Source organism: Rosa rugosa, chromosome 6, assembly GCF_958449725.1.
Source record: "Rosa rugosa chromosome 6, drRosRugo1.1, whole genome shotgun sequence".
Taxonomy (NCBI): domain Eukaryota; kingdom Viridiplantae; phylum Streptophyta; class Magnoliopsida; order Rosales; family Rosaceae; genus Rosa; species Rosa rugosa.
This window is the reverse complement of record NC_084825.1, coordinates 40,554,967-40,571,095: the sequence shown is the minus strand read 5'-3', so window position 1 is coordinate 40,571,095 and position 16,129 is coordinate 40,554,967. Positions and strand designations below refer to the sequence as shown.

General features: G+C 36.7%; 1 protein-coding gene across 1 annotated transcript; it reads right to left on the bottom strand.

The window, feature by feature from the left end:
- Window positions 1–14,682: 14,682 nt before the first annotated feature.
- On the bottom strand, window positions 14,683–15,616 carry LOC133715303 (auxin-responsive protein SAUR32-like). Its single transcript, XM_062141747.1, has one exon. The coding sequence runs from the start codon at window positions 15,276–15,278 to the stop codon at window positions 14,934–14,936; it is 345 nt and encodes a 114-aa protein (XP_061997731.1). The 5' UTR covers window positions 15,279–15,616; the 3' UTR covers window positions 14,683–14,933.
- Between the last annotated feature and the right edge of the window lie 513 nt (window positions 15,617–16,129).

Sequence of the window (16,129 nt, the reverse complement as noted above, 5' to 3'; positions counted from 1 at the left end):
AAACTCCTCGCGCGATCATTTAGACTTTTTTTTTCCATTAGTTATCCTTCTTATAGTAGTTTGTTGGTACAATAAACTTAATTTACTAATCTTTCTCTATGCTAAAGTACGTGGGAATCTTGAACATGCAGTATTATGTTAAATTTCGTTTTATAGATGGATTGCAGTGATGGTATTTGTACTGCTTGGTCTCTAATCAATCGATAATAGTCCTACTATCTTTTCTGTGGTTGGTTTTCTTTAATTGAATTCTTTTCTCCTCTTTTTCTTTGTAGTTTCTTTTCTAATGTATTTCCTGTATAACAAATCGGAGAACTGGGGAAGAAAGAAGTATAGAGCTGGTATGTTTATCATTTTGCATGTTGTTTATCATTTTTCATTCTTTTCTTTGGCTTACCATTTTTCAGCTTCATATCCCAGATTAAGCGTGGGTTTGGGCATGAACAGTTAGTAGTGGCTAATAGCAATGTACTGTATTCTGTATGGCTTCTTTTTTCTGTTTTAGTGTGTTCTTTTGTCCTTGATGCTGCTCATGTCTAAGTGGCTATCAAAATTGGTGTGTAATTTTCATTGAATGTAATATCTTTCTCAAAATAGTTTTTCATTCCTTCAGTTTGATGATGGGAATGTTGTGATCACTGGTGGAAGACACAAGACACGGGGACGTATTTAAGTCATTGATAGGGAGAAGCATATATTCAGGGCTGTGATTATTTGCGTCTTCCATGGCTCAGTAATGTGTTCAGCATTTGTAAGAGTACAAAGCCTTGAGTGTTCCTTTTTGAGTAAAAGGTATTGAGCTAGCCATTGCAAATGGGAACAAGAGAAGACTGGGTTGCTTAGAGGGCTACCACTACGTAAAATGTTCAAAGAAATATGTGGTCAATGTGCGATTTGTAATTTAGATGCTATTTGGGTGAACCTATTGAGCAAAGAGTTTTTCTTTTGGAACCTCCAAATTTACTCACTAGACCTCTATGCTTTTTACACCTCCTATCAAATTTTTAAATACTAAATTTACTTATTAAACCTCACTGAATTTCCTCAAATAACCTCACTCATATAATTTGCAAACAAACTATTATCTTTAAAACAAAAAAAATAGTTAATTTAATGAATTAATTACCCTATAAATCTTAATTACATATCCATTCCTTAATTAGACAACATAAATTTTTTTTAATAAAAAAAATTAAACACAAGGTATTGAGTTTTAAAAATTAATTTCTAATCAACAAGAAAATAACATGAACTATTTTGTGGTTTTTTTTTAACTTTTTTTTTCTTCTGTTTTAGCTCTGCAAAAAAAAAATGAAGATTAATAATTTTTTCTTAATGTTTGTTTTATGTACCTCATCAGTATTAATTAAGCCAATAAGGCTTATGGTTAAATTTTCAATAATCCCAAAAATTACCCTCCCTTTATATTAACCTACTGCCAGCGAATTTTAATACCTGAAGGACAGAAAAGGAAAAACAAACATAAAAACAGAAAAAGGAGGACGCGACACGTATAATAGGAAGAGCGCCAAACTGCTCAGCGGTTATGCTTTTGCCCACTAAATCGACTCCTCACTTCTGCAACTGAAATCAAAGAACCAAGAATGAGAGTGATCTCTTTAATTGTTACCCTACAATTCGACCAATAAGGTATGCTTTTTCCGTATGTATTGAAATGGTTATCAATTAGGTGCGTCAATCTCATCCAACCAATCTTGGGGTTCTTTGTTTATTGGAAGAAAATTGAACAGGGAATAATTTTGTCTTGCAAGAGAGGATCAATTAGGAGGCTATGTCCACACGAATGATCCATTAGGAAGAGGACCAAGGATGCTTGGTGGATAAAGAAAAACCTGTGATTATGGAGAAACTAGGGTGGACTGGTAGTAGGGAAGAAAAAGGTTAAGTAGGAGAGCGAGGTTTAAGACGATTACATTGGTCAGAAGTACAGTCGAAGGGCAATGAATACCGATGAGATTCCGAGTCATGAGCAATGCTAAGTTAATAATGAATGAATTTGTGTGTGTGTGTGTGTGTGTTTGAATGATTTTGATTATGAGAATGGTAGATGGGGTATATGTAAGATCAAATATGGACATAACACATATCATCATAAAGTAATTGATGATTAGCTTAATATCAATCCTAGTTTAACATGGATACAAACAGTAAATCAATACTAGTAACTTAATGAATAGTGTATCAATTCATTAAGGATAGTAATCCATTGCTTAGTCGACAAGAAAGGCTACAAGTTGTGATACATTAGGAATCTAAGAGTGAAACCTAAACCGACAAGGAATGCTTTAATGGGAAGCTTCTTGAGGTTTAAGTCTCATATATATACAGATGAATTGGTCCCTGATTACTACCACGACTATTGCATATTGTTCTGTCCATTGAGAAGCAAGTTGGTAAGTAACAGAAGACCACATTCAGTGATCGAGTTAAGCAGTTGCATAAGATGGAATCCATGCCTGTTATTGCTGAAGGTAAGCCTTAATCCTTTTATGATTGTTGTGCATATGTTGTGAGCATGTAACTATGGTTTTACAATTGGTATCAGAGCATAGGCTCACAAATATGAAAAATCGTTTTAGGGTTTTGCAAAACAAACATAAATTTTTTTAAGGGTTTTTGCTTTACGGGTCAAGTAACTGATCAGATTATTGACCAAGTCACTGGTCATGTAACTGATCAGGTACCTGACCAAGTAAGTAACTGACCAGGTAACTGACCAAGTAACTGGTCAGGTACCTGATCAAGGTAAGTTACTTAAGTCGACTGCTGCATCTGGTTAATTATAAAATTCACGCTTCCGCTATGATTTTTTAGCAGCAAATTGGGGAAAAAGCAAAAACAGGTTTTTCTGTGAAAATTGTTTTCGATTCATAGCATGATAATTAAAGTTTTGATTGTGCCCAAGAACCCTAGTAGCATTCCCGGCGTGCGTTAGGCTAGAGTAGATGGTGACCGGATGAAATTTACAATTTCTTGATTGTTCTGTGGTTTCTTGGAATCGAACCAATTTTGGTTATGCTTGAATATGCATGTTGAATTGATTGATGATGTGGTATTGTATCTGTGATTGTGTGAACTTGTATGAAGAACAAAAATCTCCCAGATTTTGTTTACACGTTATTAAAATTGACAGATACAAGAGCTTAACTTTCTTACAAGGATGAATCTGGATAGAATGTAAAGTAAAAGAGCTCATATGTTTTGTGGTTTTCTGTTGGCACAAGTGATTATGATGCACAAAGCATCCTTCATTGATGTTGGCAGAAAACATTGATCAGGTACGTGTAACTGGTCAAGTAACTGACCAAGTAACTGTACCTGATCGAGTAACAAAACTGAAATTGTGTTTTGTGTTTTAAAACTACGCTTCAATTTTATCTTCCAAAGAAGTGGTCAAGTGTGGTTTTAGAATACAAAACAGCAGTATGCATGCTTGATGAAAATAAATACGGATACTTAGAAATTTTTCTTCTGTCTAAAGATGTGGATAAATTTCTTTGGATAACTTGTTTTCATTGAACATGGCATATTGATAAAGAACTCCAGGATATTAAGTTTCTGCTCAAAAGTGATGCTTAATATTGTTTTTGTTATGGACTGACATGAATGCAAGTATGGTTGTTTAGGTTTTCTGTATGTTCTTGTTTTGGTTACTTAAAGCTAAATAAAACACAGAAAACTTAAACATATTTTCTTTACAAACTGAGAACTCACTCGAATTTTTGTTTTGCTCCTTAGGTAACTCTTACATGAACTTGAACAGTGTCTTGATGTTAACTGGAACCAACTATAGAGCTTGGCTAGACTCTGTGGAAAATTATATGGGAATGCATGAGAACATAGACTACTGCTTTACTGAGGATAAGCCTGAAGAGTTAAATGAAAAGAGCACCAAGAAAGATACTGACCTTTACAAGAAGTGGCATAGATCCAATAGAATGGCTAAGAACCTCATCAGAACATCTATGTCTAAGACTGTCAGGGGAAGTATAGAAGAGCCTGAGCTAGCATCAGATTTTCTGGAACTCATAGGTGCTAAGTTTAAAGAAAGTGAAAAAGCAGAAGCAGCTAGGCTAACCAAGGAGTTTCATGATTTGAAGTACATGGGTTCAGGGGGAGTTAGAGAACATATTATGAAGATGATCAATATAAATGGCAGACTCAGGGAACTCTTAATGGGGGTTAGGGATGAGCAAGTAGTGCATTATGCACTACATTCCTTGCCTAACAGTTTTAGTCATCTTAGGACCAGTTACAACTCTCAAAAGGGAAACTGGACTCTAGATGAACTTATATCCATCTGTGTGGATGAGGAATCTAGGATCAAGGAAGAAAAGGAACCTGCTACAACCATTAACCTCATTGAGAAGCCTAAAAGGAAAAAGCCCCAGAATAAGCTCAAGCCTACCAAAGCCATAACTAAGAGTTCAACAGCTGTAGTGGCCAAGGAAAACAGGCCATTCAGGTTCAAGTGCTACTTTTGCAAAAGAGTAGGACACATGAAAAAGGACTGCACTGGCTATAAGAACTGGTTAGCCAAAAAGGGTAAGATTTTTTCTAATACAGTTTTTTCCTTAGAAATTAATCTTATAAATGTTGAACCACAGTCTTGGTGGATAGATTCAGGCTCACCTATTCATATTACTAATTCTTTGCAGGGATTCATAAGGAGGAGAATCCCAAAAAGTGATGAAGTGAACCTGTGTGTAGGAAATGGCATGAGAGTAGCAGTCAAGGCTATTGGAACCTTAAAGCTCGATTTAGGATTAGGAAAATTATTAGTTCTGGACAATGTTTTTTATGTACCTTCCATGAGAAGGAATTTGGTTTCAGTTTCTCTTTTAGTAAAATCTGGTTGTAGACTTGTTATGGATAGTAATGGAATTCTTATTTCTAAAAATTCTGTTCAAATTGGTTCTGGTGTTATTATGAATGATTATTTACAGTTAAATTGTTCAATGGCTCAACAAGAAATTTTACTTGTTGAAAATAACACTAACAGTACTAGCACTTTAACAGGTGTTAAAAGAACCAAACTAAATGAAAAGTCTGCATTTTTATGGCATAGAAGACTCGGCCATGTTTCAAAAGAGAGACTGAAAATTTTGGTGAAAAACAACATCCTAAATGAACTTGATTTTTCTGATCTAACAGACTGTGTTAAATGCTTTAAGGGAAAAATAACTAATACTAGAAAGAAGACTGCATATAGAAGCCAAAATTTATTAGAACTCATACACACTGATATATGTGGACCATTTAGGCATCAAACTATCTGTGGAAATGTGTATTTTATCACATTCACTGATGACTTTTCTAGATACAGTTATATTTATCTACTTTCAGAAAAGGCACAAGCATTGAAAGCCTTTCAAATCTTTAAGTCTGAAGTAGAAAATCAAAACAGTAAGATCAGATAGAGGAGGTGAGTTCTATGGCAAGTACACTGAATCCGGCCAACAAAAGGGTCCATTTGCCTTGTTTTTACAAGACAATGGAATTAAAGCTCAATATACAACACCCTATAACCCACAACAGAATGGTGTTGCAGAGAGAAAGAATAGGACTCTTTTGAACATGGTTAGATGCATGATGTGTACAACAGGTTTGCCTAAATTTCTGTGGGGTGAGGCTTTAAAAACTGCAAATTATATTTGCAACAGAACACCTAGCAAAGCCATAGAAAATACTGCTTTTGAGCTTTGGTGTGGCAGGAAACCTAGTCTTCATCACTGCCATGTTTGGGGATGCCATGCAGAAGCTAGGATTTATAATCCAAGCTTGAATAAACTTGATCCTAAGACAGTTAGTTGCTATTTTATAGGTTATCCAGATAAATCTAAAGGCTATAAATTATATTCTGCTTATCATTCACCTAGAATTTTTGAAACACATCAAGTAAAGTTTCTAAGTGAAAAAGTTCACAATACAAACCTTGAGGATTTATCCTCAGATTTTGAGGAAATTGTGTCGGATGAGAATATAAGCGTAGCATTGCCTTTAGAACAAGAAGTAACTGATCAAGTCACTGGTCGAGTAACTGACCAAGTAACTGATCACGTACCTATAACTAGTCAAGCAACTGACCATGTCACTGACCGAGTAACTGTCACTGGACAAGTCACTGACCATGTAACTGGTCAAGTATCTGACCAAGTCACTGGTCGAGTACCTGTAACTAGTCATGTCACTGACCAAGTAACTGGTCAAGTACCTGTCACTGGTCATGTCACTGACCACGTAACTGACCAAGTAACTGTCACTGGTCAGGTAACTGACCACGTAACTGACAACCCTCAGCCTAGAAGATCACAGCGAGCAAGAAAACCAACTTATGGGGGGGAAGATAGTGACTACATTGTTTATCTGCAAGAAGCAGAAATTGAAATAGATTGTGCAGAGGACAATGATCCAACTACATTTAACCAGGCCATTGAAAGTAGTGAATCTCATCAATGGCAGCTAGCAATGGAAGCAGAAATTAATTCCATAAGTCAAAATGCAGTTTGGGAATTAGTTGAACCTGACCCAAATCAGAAACCTATAGGTTGTAAATGGGTTTACAAAACCAAAAGAGATGCAAATGGCAATATAGAGAGACATAAAGCAAGATTAGTTGCCAAGGGTTTTACACAGAAGGAGGGCATTGACTTTACTGAGACTTTTTCTCCAGTTTCTACAAAAGACTCATTTAGAATAATCATGGCTTTAGTTGCTCACTTTGATATGGAGCTACACCAAATGGATGTTAAGACAGCCTTTTTGAATGGTGAACTAGATGAAGTGATTTATATGAAGCAGCCAGAAGGTTTTGTGCAAGCTGGAAGTGAAAACTTAGTATGCAGGTTAAGAAAATCAATTTATGGCCTTAAACAAGCTTCTAGACAGTGGTACAAGAAATTTGATTCTGTGATTTCTACTTTTGGATTTACAGAGAATCTTGTTGATGAGTGTGTTTACTTGAAGACAGTTGGGAACAATTTTATTTTCCTAGTACTTTATGTTGATGATATACTTTTGGCTAGCAGTAACATTAAACTGCTTAAAGACACCAAGAGCTTTCTGTCAAAGAATTTTGACATGAAAGACTTAGGAGAAGCATCCTATGTACTAGGCATTGAGATTAAAAGAGATAGAGCACAGAGACTACTTGGTTTGTCTCAACAGAATTATATTACCAAAGTTTTGAAGAGATTTGGTATGGAGAAGTGTGCAACTGGAGAAGTCCCCATGTCCAAAGGAGATAAACTAACCAAGAAGCAAAGTTCCAAAAGTGATGTTGTGAAAGAAAATATGGAGTCAAAGCCTTATGCTAGACTTGTAGGAAGTCTCATGTATGCACAAGTCTGCACTAGGCCAGACTTGTCTTTTGCAGTAGGGATTTTATCAAGATTTCAGTCTAATCCAAGCCATGAACATTGGGTAGCTGGGAAGAAAGTGTTGAGATACCTGCAGAAAACTAAAAGTCACATGCTAGTTTATAGGCAAGTGGAGGATCTGAACCTCGTTGGATTTTCAGATTCTGATTTCGCAGGGAATTATCCAGACTCCAAGAAGTCAACTTGTGGATACGTGTACATGCTAGCAGGAGGTGCAGTTGCTTGGAAAACCATGAAGCAAACTCTAGTTTCAACCTCCACCATGCAAGCTGAATTTATTGCAGTATATGAAACTGTGTGTGAAGGACTTTGGATCAGGAATTTCTTGATGCAGACCAAAGTGTTAAGTCACATTGTGGCAGACACACTTGTGATTTACTGCGATAATGAAGCTGCAGTTTTCTTTAGCAAGAACAGTAAAAGATCAAATAATTCTAAGCATATTGATTTAAAGTATTACAGTGTTAGAGAAAGGGTTAAGCATGGTGAGATAGCTGTTTTGAGCATTGACACGAATTCACAGCTAGCAGACCCCTTCACCAAGGCATTGTCAGTAGCAGCATTCCAGAAGCATACAGCCAACATTGGAGTTTTAGCTAGTCTAGATGCTTAGGTTCAGTAGAGAGTTAATCCAGTTGGAGCAATTTAAATTTCTAAGGTTTTTGAGTTCTTGTATTTTTTTTAGTTGTGGTCTTTTGACTTTATTTATCACAACTTGTTTGTAATGACAGATTTTATTATTATCAATAAACTTTTGAGGTATTTCCAGTTATGATTTTGCTGCAGCTTTATTGTTTTATTTTGGAAATTATCATCTTGTTTTGAATATCATACTTGCTATCAGATGGCTTAAATCATGTGAAGCATGATGTTAAGGTTCAAGCAATATTTTTAAGCCATCAGTGTTCAGTGAATTTGCTTGAGTTTCTGGATTTAGAAACATAAAGTAGGACCTAATATATGTTTACTTGTTGATACACATTAACATATATTGTATCACTTCTGGTTGAACATATGTGGATTGCAGAAGCTTATGTTAGTGGTTTTGAAACTCTGCATTTTTGTTAAAATGTATATTGTTTCTTGCTCTGCATAAATAACTGTGATCTGACCATGTTGGAATGGATTTTCGATTTGAGTTTGTTATCTGGCGCGCACTTCAGTAAGTTAAGTAGGTTTTGATGTTCTCTGGTGCAAATCATCGAGCATGATATGTGTGAGTCCAAGGGGGAGATTGTAAGATCAAATATGGACATAACACATATCATCATAAAGTAATTGATGATTAGCTTAATATCAATCCTAGTTTAACATGGATACAAACAGTAAATCAATACTAGTAACTTAATGAATAGTGTATCAATTCATTAAGGATAGTAATCCATTGCTTAGTCGACAAGAAAGGCTACAAGTTGTGATACATTAGGAATCTAAGAGTGAAACCTAAACCGACAAGGAATGCTTTAATGGGAAGCTTCTTGAGGTTTAAGTCTCATATATATACAGATGAATTGGTCCCTGATTACTACCACGACTATTGCATATTGTTCTGTCCATTGAGAAGCAAGTTGGTAAGTAACAGAAGACCACATTCAGTGATCGAGTTAAGCAGTTGCATAAGATGGAATCCATGCCTGTTATTGCTGAAGGTAAGCCTTAATCCTTTTATGATTGTTGTGCATATGTTGTGAGCATGTAACTATGGTTTTACAGTATATATTGGTTGTGTCACGCCCCGGATTTTGAATAACAAATCCAAATCCGAAACATGAATTAATACAACTCACATAAATACAACCTGAATTTTTTTCTCAAAACAACCACACCTCACATCGCTCGATATTACATAAACCAAATCTCAAATTTGTTTATTACAGCACACTCTCACCAAATTATATTGTAAGGCTCAAATGAGCATAACTCACCTCACAATTACAATTACTGTAAAACTAAAACAAATTCTCTAACCCGCACGATCACCGTCCTGATTCTCCTGACCTGTAGGATTACCCGCTACACAATTTGAATAGTGTACCGGGATTGCAACAACACAAACCCGGTAAGCTTTTGACAGCTCGTATGAGTAAATGAAAGGATTGCACGATTTAAAGTAACCAAATCGACTCAAGCATAAATTTAACTCAAGTATTTTCTTTGCATAATAATTGAAGTGTACAACGTCACTTCAAGCATCAATCAACTCACATCTCAACATGACTACTCAAAAACAAACAACTGTTTACTCAATATATACTCACAGGCTTATGATTTATTTATATAAATCATCCCATGCAGTATATTATACTTACAGGCTTATGATTAATTAGATTAATCACCCCATTCAGTATATCATACTTACAGGCTTATGATTAATTATATTAATCACCCCATTCAGTATGTCATGTCATACCCAAGGGCATATGATAACTCGTTTATCCCCCAAGCAGTATGATGGCAGACAGACTAGAGCTCTAACTGTATCGTAAAGTGTCACCTGGGCCAAGGTTCACCTTACGAATGACTGCTTTTCTCAATTCACTCGACTCCTCATTTAATTCATCTCAACGACTCAACTATCGCACTTTACTCAATTACCCATTATCATAGACAACACAACATCTAAGATAAATCACATATTCCAAAGGGTAATGCTCAAAATATAACTCAGTAAATTACACCATCCAATATATATTCCACGTAAATATATATATACGTAGTCACCCACACAAGAGTGACCACTAATACCAACTATAGTTCACATGCAATAAAATCTAGAAATTCATTTTTATAGTTTAAATACATTTTACTTACCTATGGACCGTAGTCGATCAAGTCCATATAATTTAAAACAAATATTTATTTTCAAAAAACAATTTCCACAATTTCTCAATTAAATAAAATCACCGAATTTCGGTTCGTGAATGAACCATGTGCGATTTACTCACCTCGATATTCCCGCTGCGTCTTCAATTCAACACAATACACACCGAAACCGCTCACCCAAGGAAGACCGTCAATCACCTAGTCAAACATGACCTTAACTTAGCCAACAACTCAAAAACATACTCAAACGACAATCCAACGGTCGGATCGAAATTAAATGATGATCCAACGGTCGGATCCTCACGGATCGCCTTTAGGATCACCCTCCAAAAATCATCACGAAGATCCAACGGTCGGATCTTCCTGAATCGTCCTTACTAACATCTTCACAAATTTATACGAAAATCCGACGGACGGATTCTCACGAATCGCCTCCCTAATCACTGTTTTGCATTTATACGAAGATCCAACGGTCGGATCTTCGCCCATGACCACACAAAGTCATCGGGACAGTCATACGATCAACATGTTATAATTTGAAGTAAAACCGATGGTCAGATCTTCGCAGATCGTAAACCGAAGATAAACCGTAAAAACGTTAAATAGTAACGTCAAAACGTAAATCCATTATTTATCCACATTTTCTAAAATAACCTTGTAATATATCAAAACGCTCGTATGGATGCGTAGATCATCGTCCAGATAATATAAACTCAAAATAAGGTCCGACCCGCCGCCACAAGCGGAGGTCAGACGGTGGTCAACGCGGCGGTCAACGAAGGTCAACCACCTCTGATGCAAAAGTCGTCAACCACAAACTTCTTCAAAATGAAAGGGTGATCAACTTTCATACCTGGAGCTAAGCCTGGTTCGGCCTAGATCGTCCTAGATCAAGCGTTGAAGTTGGATTAATCTCGGCCGCACGATCGGATCCTAGATTGAATCAGAGGCGTTCAAAAAGTCAAACCTTGATCTAGCGGTCTACACTCAAAATCGTGATGAAAGACTTACATGGGGATGATCAGGGGGAAGAGGAGATCACGAAAATGGGAAGGATCGGCCCGTGCAACGCCGGCGTCGACGTTTTCCGGCCGGGTCGGTTTCGCTCGTCTGGGTGTCTTCGATCCAGCTTTCGGGGCAGCGGCGGGCCAAGACCACACCGGAGGGCGTCTGGGCGTGGAGCGGCGATCACGGTGGTGTCCGGGTCCGGGGCTGGAGGACGCCGGAGGAGGGCCGTTCGGCCGGGTCGGGTCGAGCGGTTCGGCCGCGTGGGAGAGGAGAGAGAACGGAGGGTTTCGGGGACTGTTTAGCAAAAATTAGATTTTTTCGTCCTTAATGAAAAAATCAGAAATTTTTCCTATTTATAGAAAATTCCCAAATTTCAAATATTCATAACTTATTCATACGAACTCCGAATATTGTGTTCCACATATGCACGAGATCGTATCGACGAGCCCTACAACTTTCATGCAGGAAGTTTTCCCAAATTCCGTATGTATAAAAAGTCAATTTCCACGAGCCCCTAAATAACGTTCGATTTCGAAAATTAATCGTTCAAACTAATTCCACAAATGAGCAATGCTAAGTTAATAATGAATGAATTTGTGTGTGTGTGTGTGTGTGTGTTTGAATGATTTTGATTATGAGAATGGTAGATGGGGTATATATTGGTTGAGGGTTCTTTTTTGTGTATATATTAGGGTATGGTTCTTCTTTGTTATCCTATAGGTACTTCTCTTTCTGTTCTTTTATCGTATACGTTGTTTGTTCTGATTATGCTTCTTATTATTTGCAGAATAGTTCTAGGAAATCCACAAACGATGAAGGTTGATTGCCAGGCGATGTGTCCCTTTCAGATCATCCAACAAGGGTTTCTTAGTTTCAAGGTGTCTTTCTTCTAATGCATGTACATTTTAGATCAGTTTCATGTCCAGTTACCCATAGGCTTAAAGCTAATTGTGCGAACATTTTTGAAGCCTATTAACAAAACTCTGTAATATACAGTCTCTTTTGTGTTCGAGTTGTCACGATGTCTCTGTTGCAACTCCCTGTTTTGTTTATGTTTGTTTCTGATTTTTTGTTTTCGTTTATATTTGTATATACCAATGCATATTTTTGTACATAGTTTTATGTTTTTTACTAATTGATTGCTAAAGACATATACAATATTTTATAATACCTGTATGTGGTAAGAGTTGACTAATATGCAACACTTAAATTATATTTCATTCATGAGTATCATTTCAAACATGCGGAGCAAGAGAGGAAAATGACAATATGCATGCGAAACATATTTTCCAAAAATAAAATACGCACGCGCATCGCGCGTGCAAGAAGGCTAGTTATTAATAGAAGAGGTTTTGTTAGTTAAAATTGAAATTTTTGACAGATTTAACCCTGAAAGATTAAAAAACTTTGAGAATAAATTAAATCATAAGGGTAAATATGACAATTACAAAGTAGATTTTTATTAAGAAAATTTAAAAAAAATCCCACAATCCCCACTTTTCTCTCCCACTATTTTCTCTCTACAATAACTATTTTATTTTATTTAATTTATTTTCTTAAATAAAAAACTATTCACAGAGCATGTATGAAAAAAGCTAGTATATATATATATTTAGTGGTGTATTGATGTATTTGACATATTGTTGTATGTGTTTATGAATTTAATGAGGGATTCATGCACTGTTTTGTATCAATCTGATTCGATGGGGTCAACATATTGGTTTCAACAAGGACCTAATCTAATACAGAAAACCGATTAATACTTAATCTTGAACTGTCATATATACGACTTATATTCTTTTCAAGAAAATGTTGTAGTACTTTATAATAGTTCCTCCGCATGCTTGCATATCTTTGTATACGTATAACAGTTTTTTTCACTAGTGCAAGTTTTCAAATTTAGAATGAAGGGTGACCCCATCTGTCTCCTTAGATACAAAAGCATGAGTCTGGCAACTAATCCTAGCTAGTTATATATAAATGCAAATAGAGAAAGAAAACTAGCAAGACGGATACAAAGCTGGACAGTATTATACCAAAAAATGTGATCTAATGACAAACTTGCATAACTTTATTTTGTTTTTTTTTTTTTTTTTGACAGATCATAATTGAAAAGTAGGGCATAGGGATACTTAATCCTTATGTCTGTAATCTGTATTATTGATTTGTTGGTATTGAACAAAACTTCATAGAGATTTCTAAACCAACCCAGTGGTCCTCGCAAACCTCCAAAACTAATTGTTAGGAAGCATACAAACCCTGAATTTAATATCAAATTACTTTGGAATTATATAATAAACAGGGAACTGTGACGTAAATTGGAAATGGTTATTAGAATATCTAGTATCAGCTTAGTTGTCATTATCGTTCTAAAGTTTAAACTGAACTACCTGATTAAAAAAGGAAGCAAGAAGGCGAGCAGGTTGAAAGGTTTTTTTTTTTTTTTGCTACATGCAGGTTGAAAGGTTTAATTTCTTCTCTTTTCAGCCATCTTGAACTTACTAATTGCCAAACTTCCAATCCGCAAACCAAATAGTAAATTGGAATCCTTATCCTCTCGGCTAACGTTTGCAATAGAAAGAAAGTTCCAAGAGATATGCTAATCCCTATATGCCCATTTATTTCGTTGATTTTAGTGACAGTTTGACTTAAAATATAAATTTGAAAAACTCTCCCTTATTTGGCGTCCTGAATGGTGCTGCATGCTAATCGTTTAAAACGACAGCGAAGACTAATATCTGAAACAGATTCTTAATTGATAATAAATAGGCTTCTGAGAAAAGTCGAAACGGCTTTCTGTTTGGGGTCCTTGGATTGAACCACACAGGGTCTACCATATATGCAGCTCGATCCCAACTGAAACCTCTTACCTCTCCAAACGTGGATGTCATGCATCCACCGGACTCTTCTTCTCTAGTGTGTTCCCTGTAGTTAGTGTTCCTCTATCACCTACCCCAATTGCTTTAATGCGATCCAAACGGCAACAATAACCAATTAAACAAGAAGAAAAATCTGAAAAAGAAACTGGCAGAGTGATATACACTCACAATTCCAAAGCGAGAGTTTGTGATCAGCGATTTCAGTCTGTGAAGCACACAGCACAGTTTAGCTAGAATGGTCCACCCTCTGTCTAGCTAGTTATGGTCCAGGGAACTCTCTTACTCATTTGAAACCTCAACTAGTATTTGCCTATTAAGTTATTTCACAAAAGCGTTTAATCCACATAGTACTAATTTGTTGAGAGATATTTCGATTTAGATAGCAATTTTAATGGCTTAAAGCAACCGCTTAATTTGGCCCTACAATCGTGTGGCCTTGTCTATTCTTTCCCTCTCAATTTGTTGGAGTGTATCCTTCTTATCACTCCAAAGAATATTGTAGAATAAAAGAGGAAGATAAAAGCGAGAAAGGAAAAGAATACAATAGAATGGAAAAGAAAAGCTATCGAGTCTTGAGTGAGTAAAACTCTCTTTTTCATTATGATTCCTAATAAATAACAAAATGACTACAATTACAAGCCACATTCACACTTTAAAAAACTTTTCATCATCATCATTCATCATCACTACCTCACCTTCGCCATCATCTTCCAACTAACAACCAAAACAAAAAAAAGACTCCAAATTTACACAACTGGAATTGGGTCTCAAGCCTAATCTAGCACAAGATACTATCTTTGATTGCACCGATTTTCGATGATCATCAAACCCTAAAGCACCCTCCTACGTGGTGGTGATGGTGATGGCTGTGGACTGACCGCTCCCTATCAATCATGCCCTGAACGTACCGGAACTCCTCCACATGGCAAGGGATGCTGATGGTGCCCTTCTGATCAAACCCGTACTCCTCCTCGGCTTCCTTCAAGAGCTGAATGAAGAGTGGGTGATTGAAGTAAATCACAGGCACCACGAACCTCTGCTGCTCTTCTCCCTGGCCCACCTTGATTGCCAGACACCCTTTTGGAACGTCTCGGCCATTCACCTGCTTGTTCTTGTGGCTGTTGTGATGATGAAGATGAGGGAGGTGTAGGTGGAAATTTGTACCCATATCTCAAAAAACCAACTCAGAAAAGAGAAAGGAGGAAAAGAAGGCGAGGAGGAAGATCACACGGACAAACCGTATTGCACTGGCTAGATGGAGGAATCTTAGAGGAAAACGCCGGAGAAGGGCCATGGATCTGAGGCAGTGATGGCTTGCTTGAATAGGGTTAGGGAAGAGTAACCGAGAGACCGTGGTACGTTGGTCATCTTCGGTAGGACTTCTTCAAGTGCAAAACGCATACCAACCAGAAACAGAGTTTGGATATATAGACTATAGAGGAGAGGAACGAGGTAGTGCCCTGGAGTATGAGTTAAGTGGGCCGGGCCGTGCTTTTCTATGGTGTATAATTAGGGTTTCGTAATTTTGACTCAAAGAGGATATCTTCTCTCTCTTTTTGGAACAATATATGAGATAACAATTTCTTTGTTTGGTAAGACAATGTCACATATTTCTGGCCCTTGATACAAAGAAGTTTAGTTTGGTTGATCTTTTACTTAAAGGGCTTTTGCATGATCGAGGGTACCAAAATTTGTATTATCGAGGTTCAATTTTTAGCCATATTAACAGACCACACGTTCTACGTATTGTTAATTAATGGTGTCGTTGGTTGATTTAGAGAGAAATTTACGTAAAATGTTTGTTTCTATGATGTGATAGTGTTGAGTGATAAATTCACGTTTAATACAGAGAATTTTAATACGATTGATGAAATCCAAAACAATGTCGTTTTGAATACAAAAGATATACAAGAGTGCGAATGGAAGGAGGCCAAGACACGTGGTTGGAGTTGGGGTTTTGAAGCACAACAAGCATAAACCGACAGTGAGGTGTCGTGTACAGGATGGCAAATTCCGGGG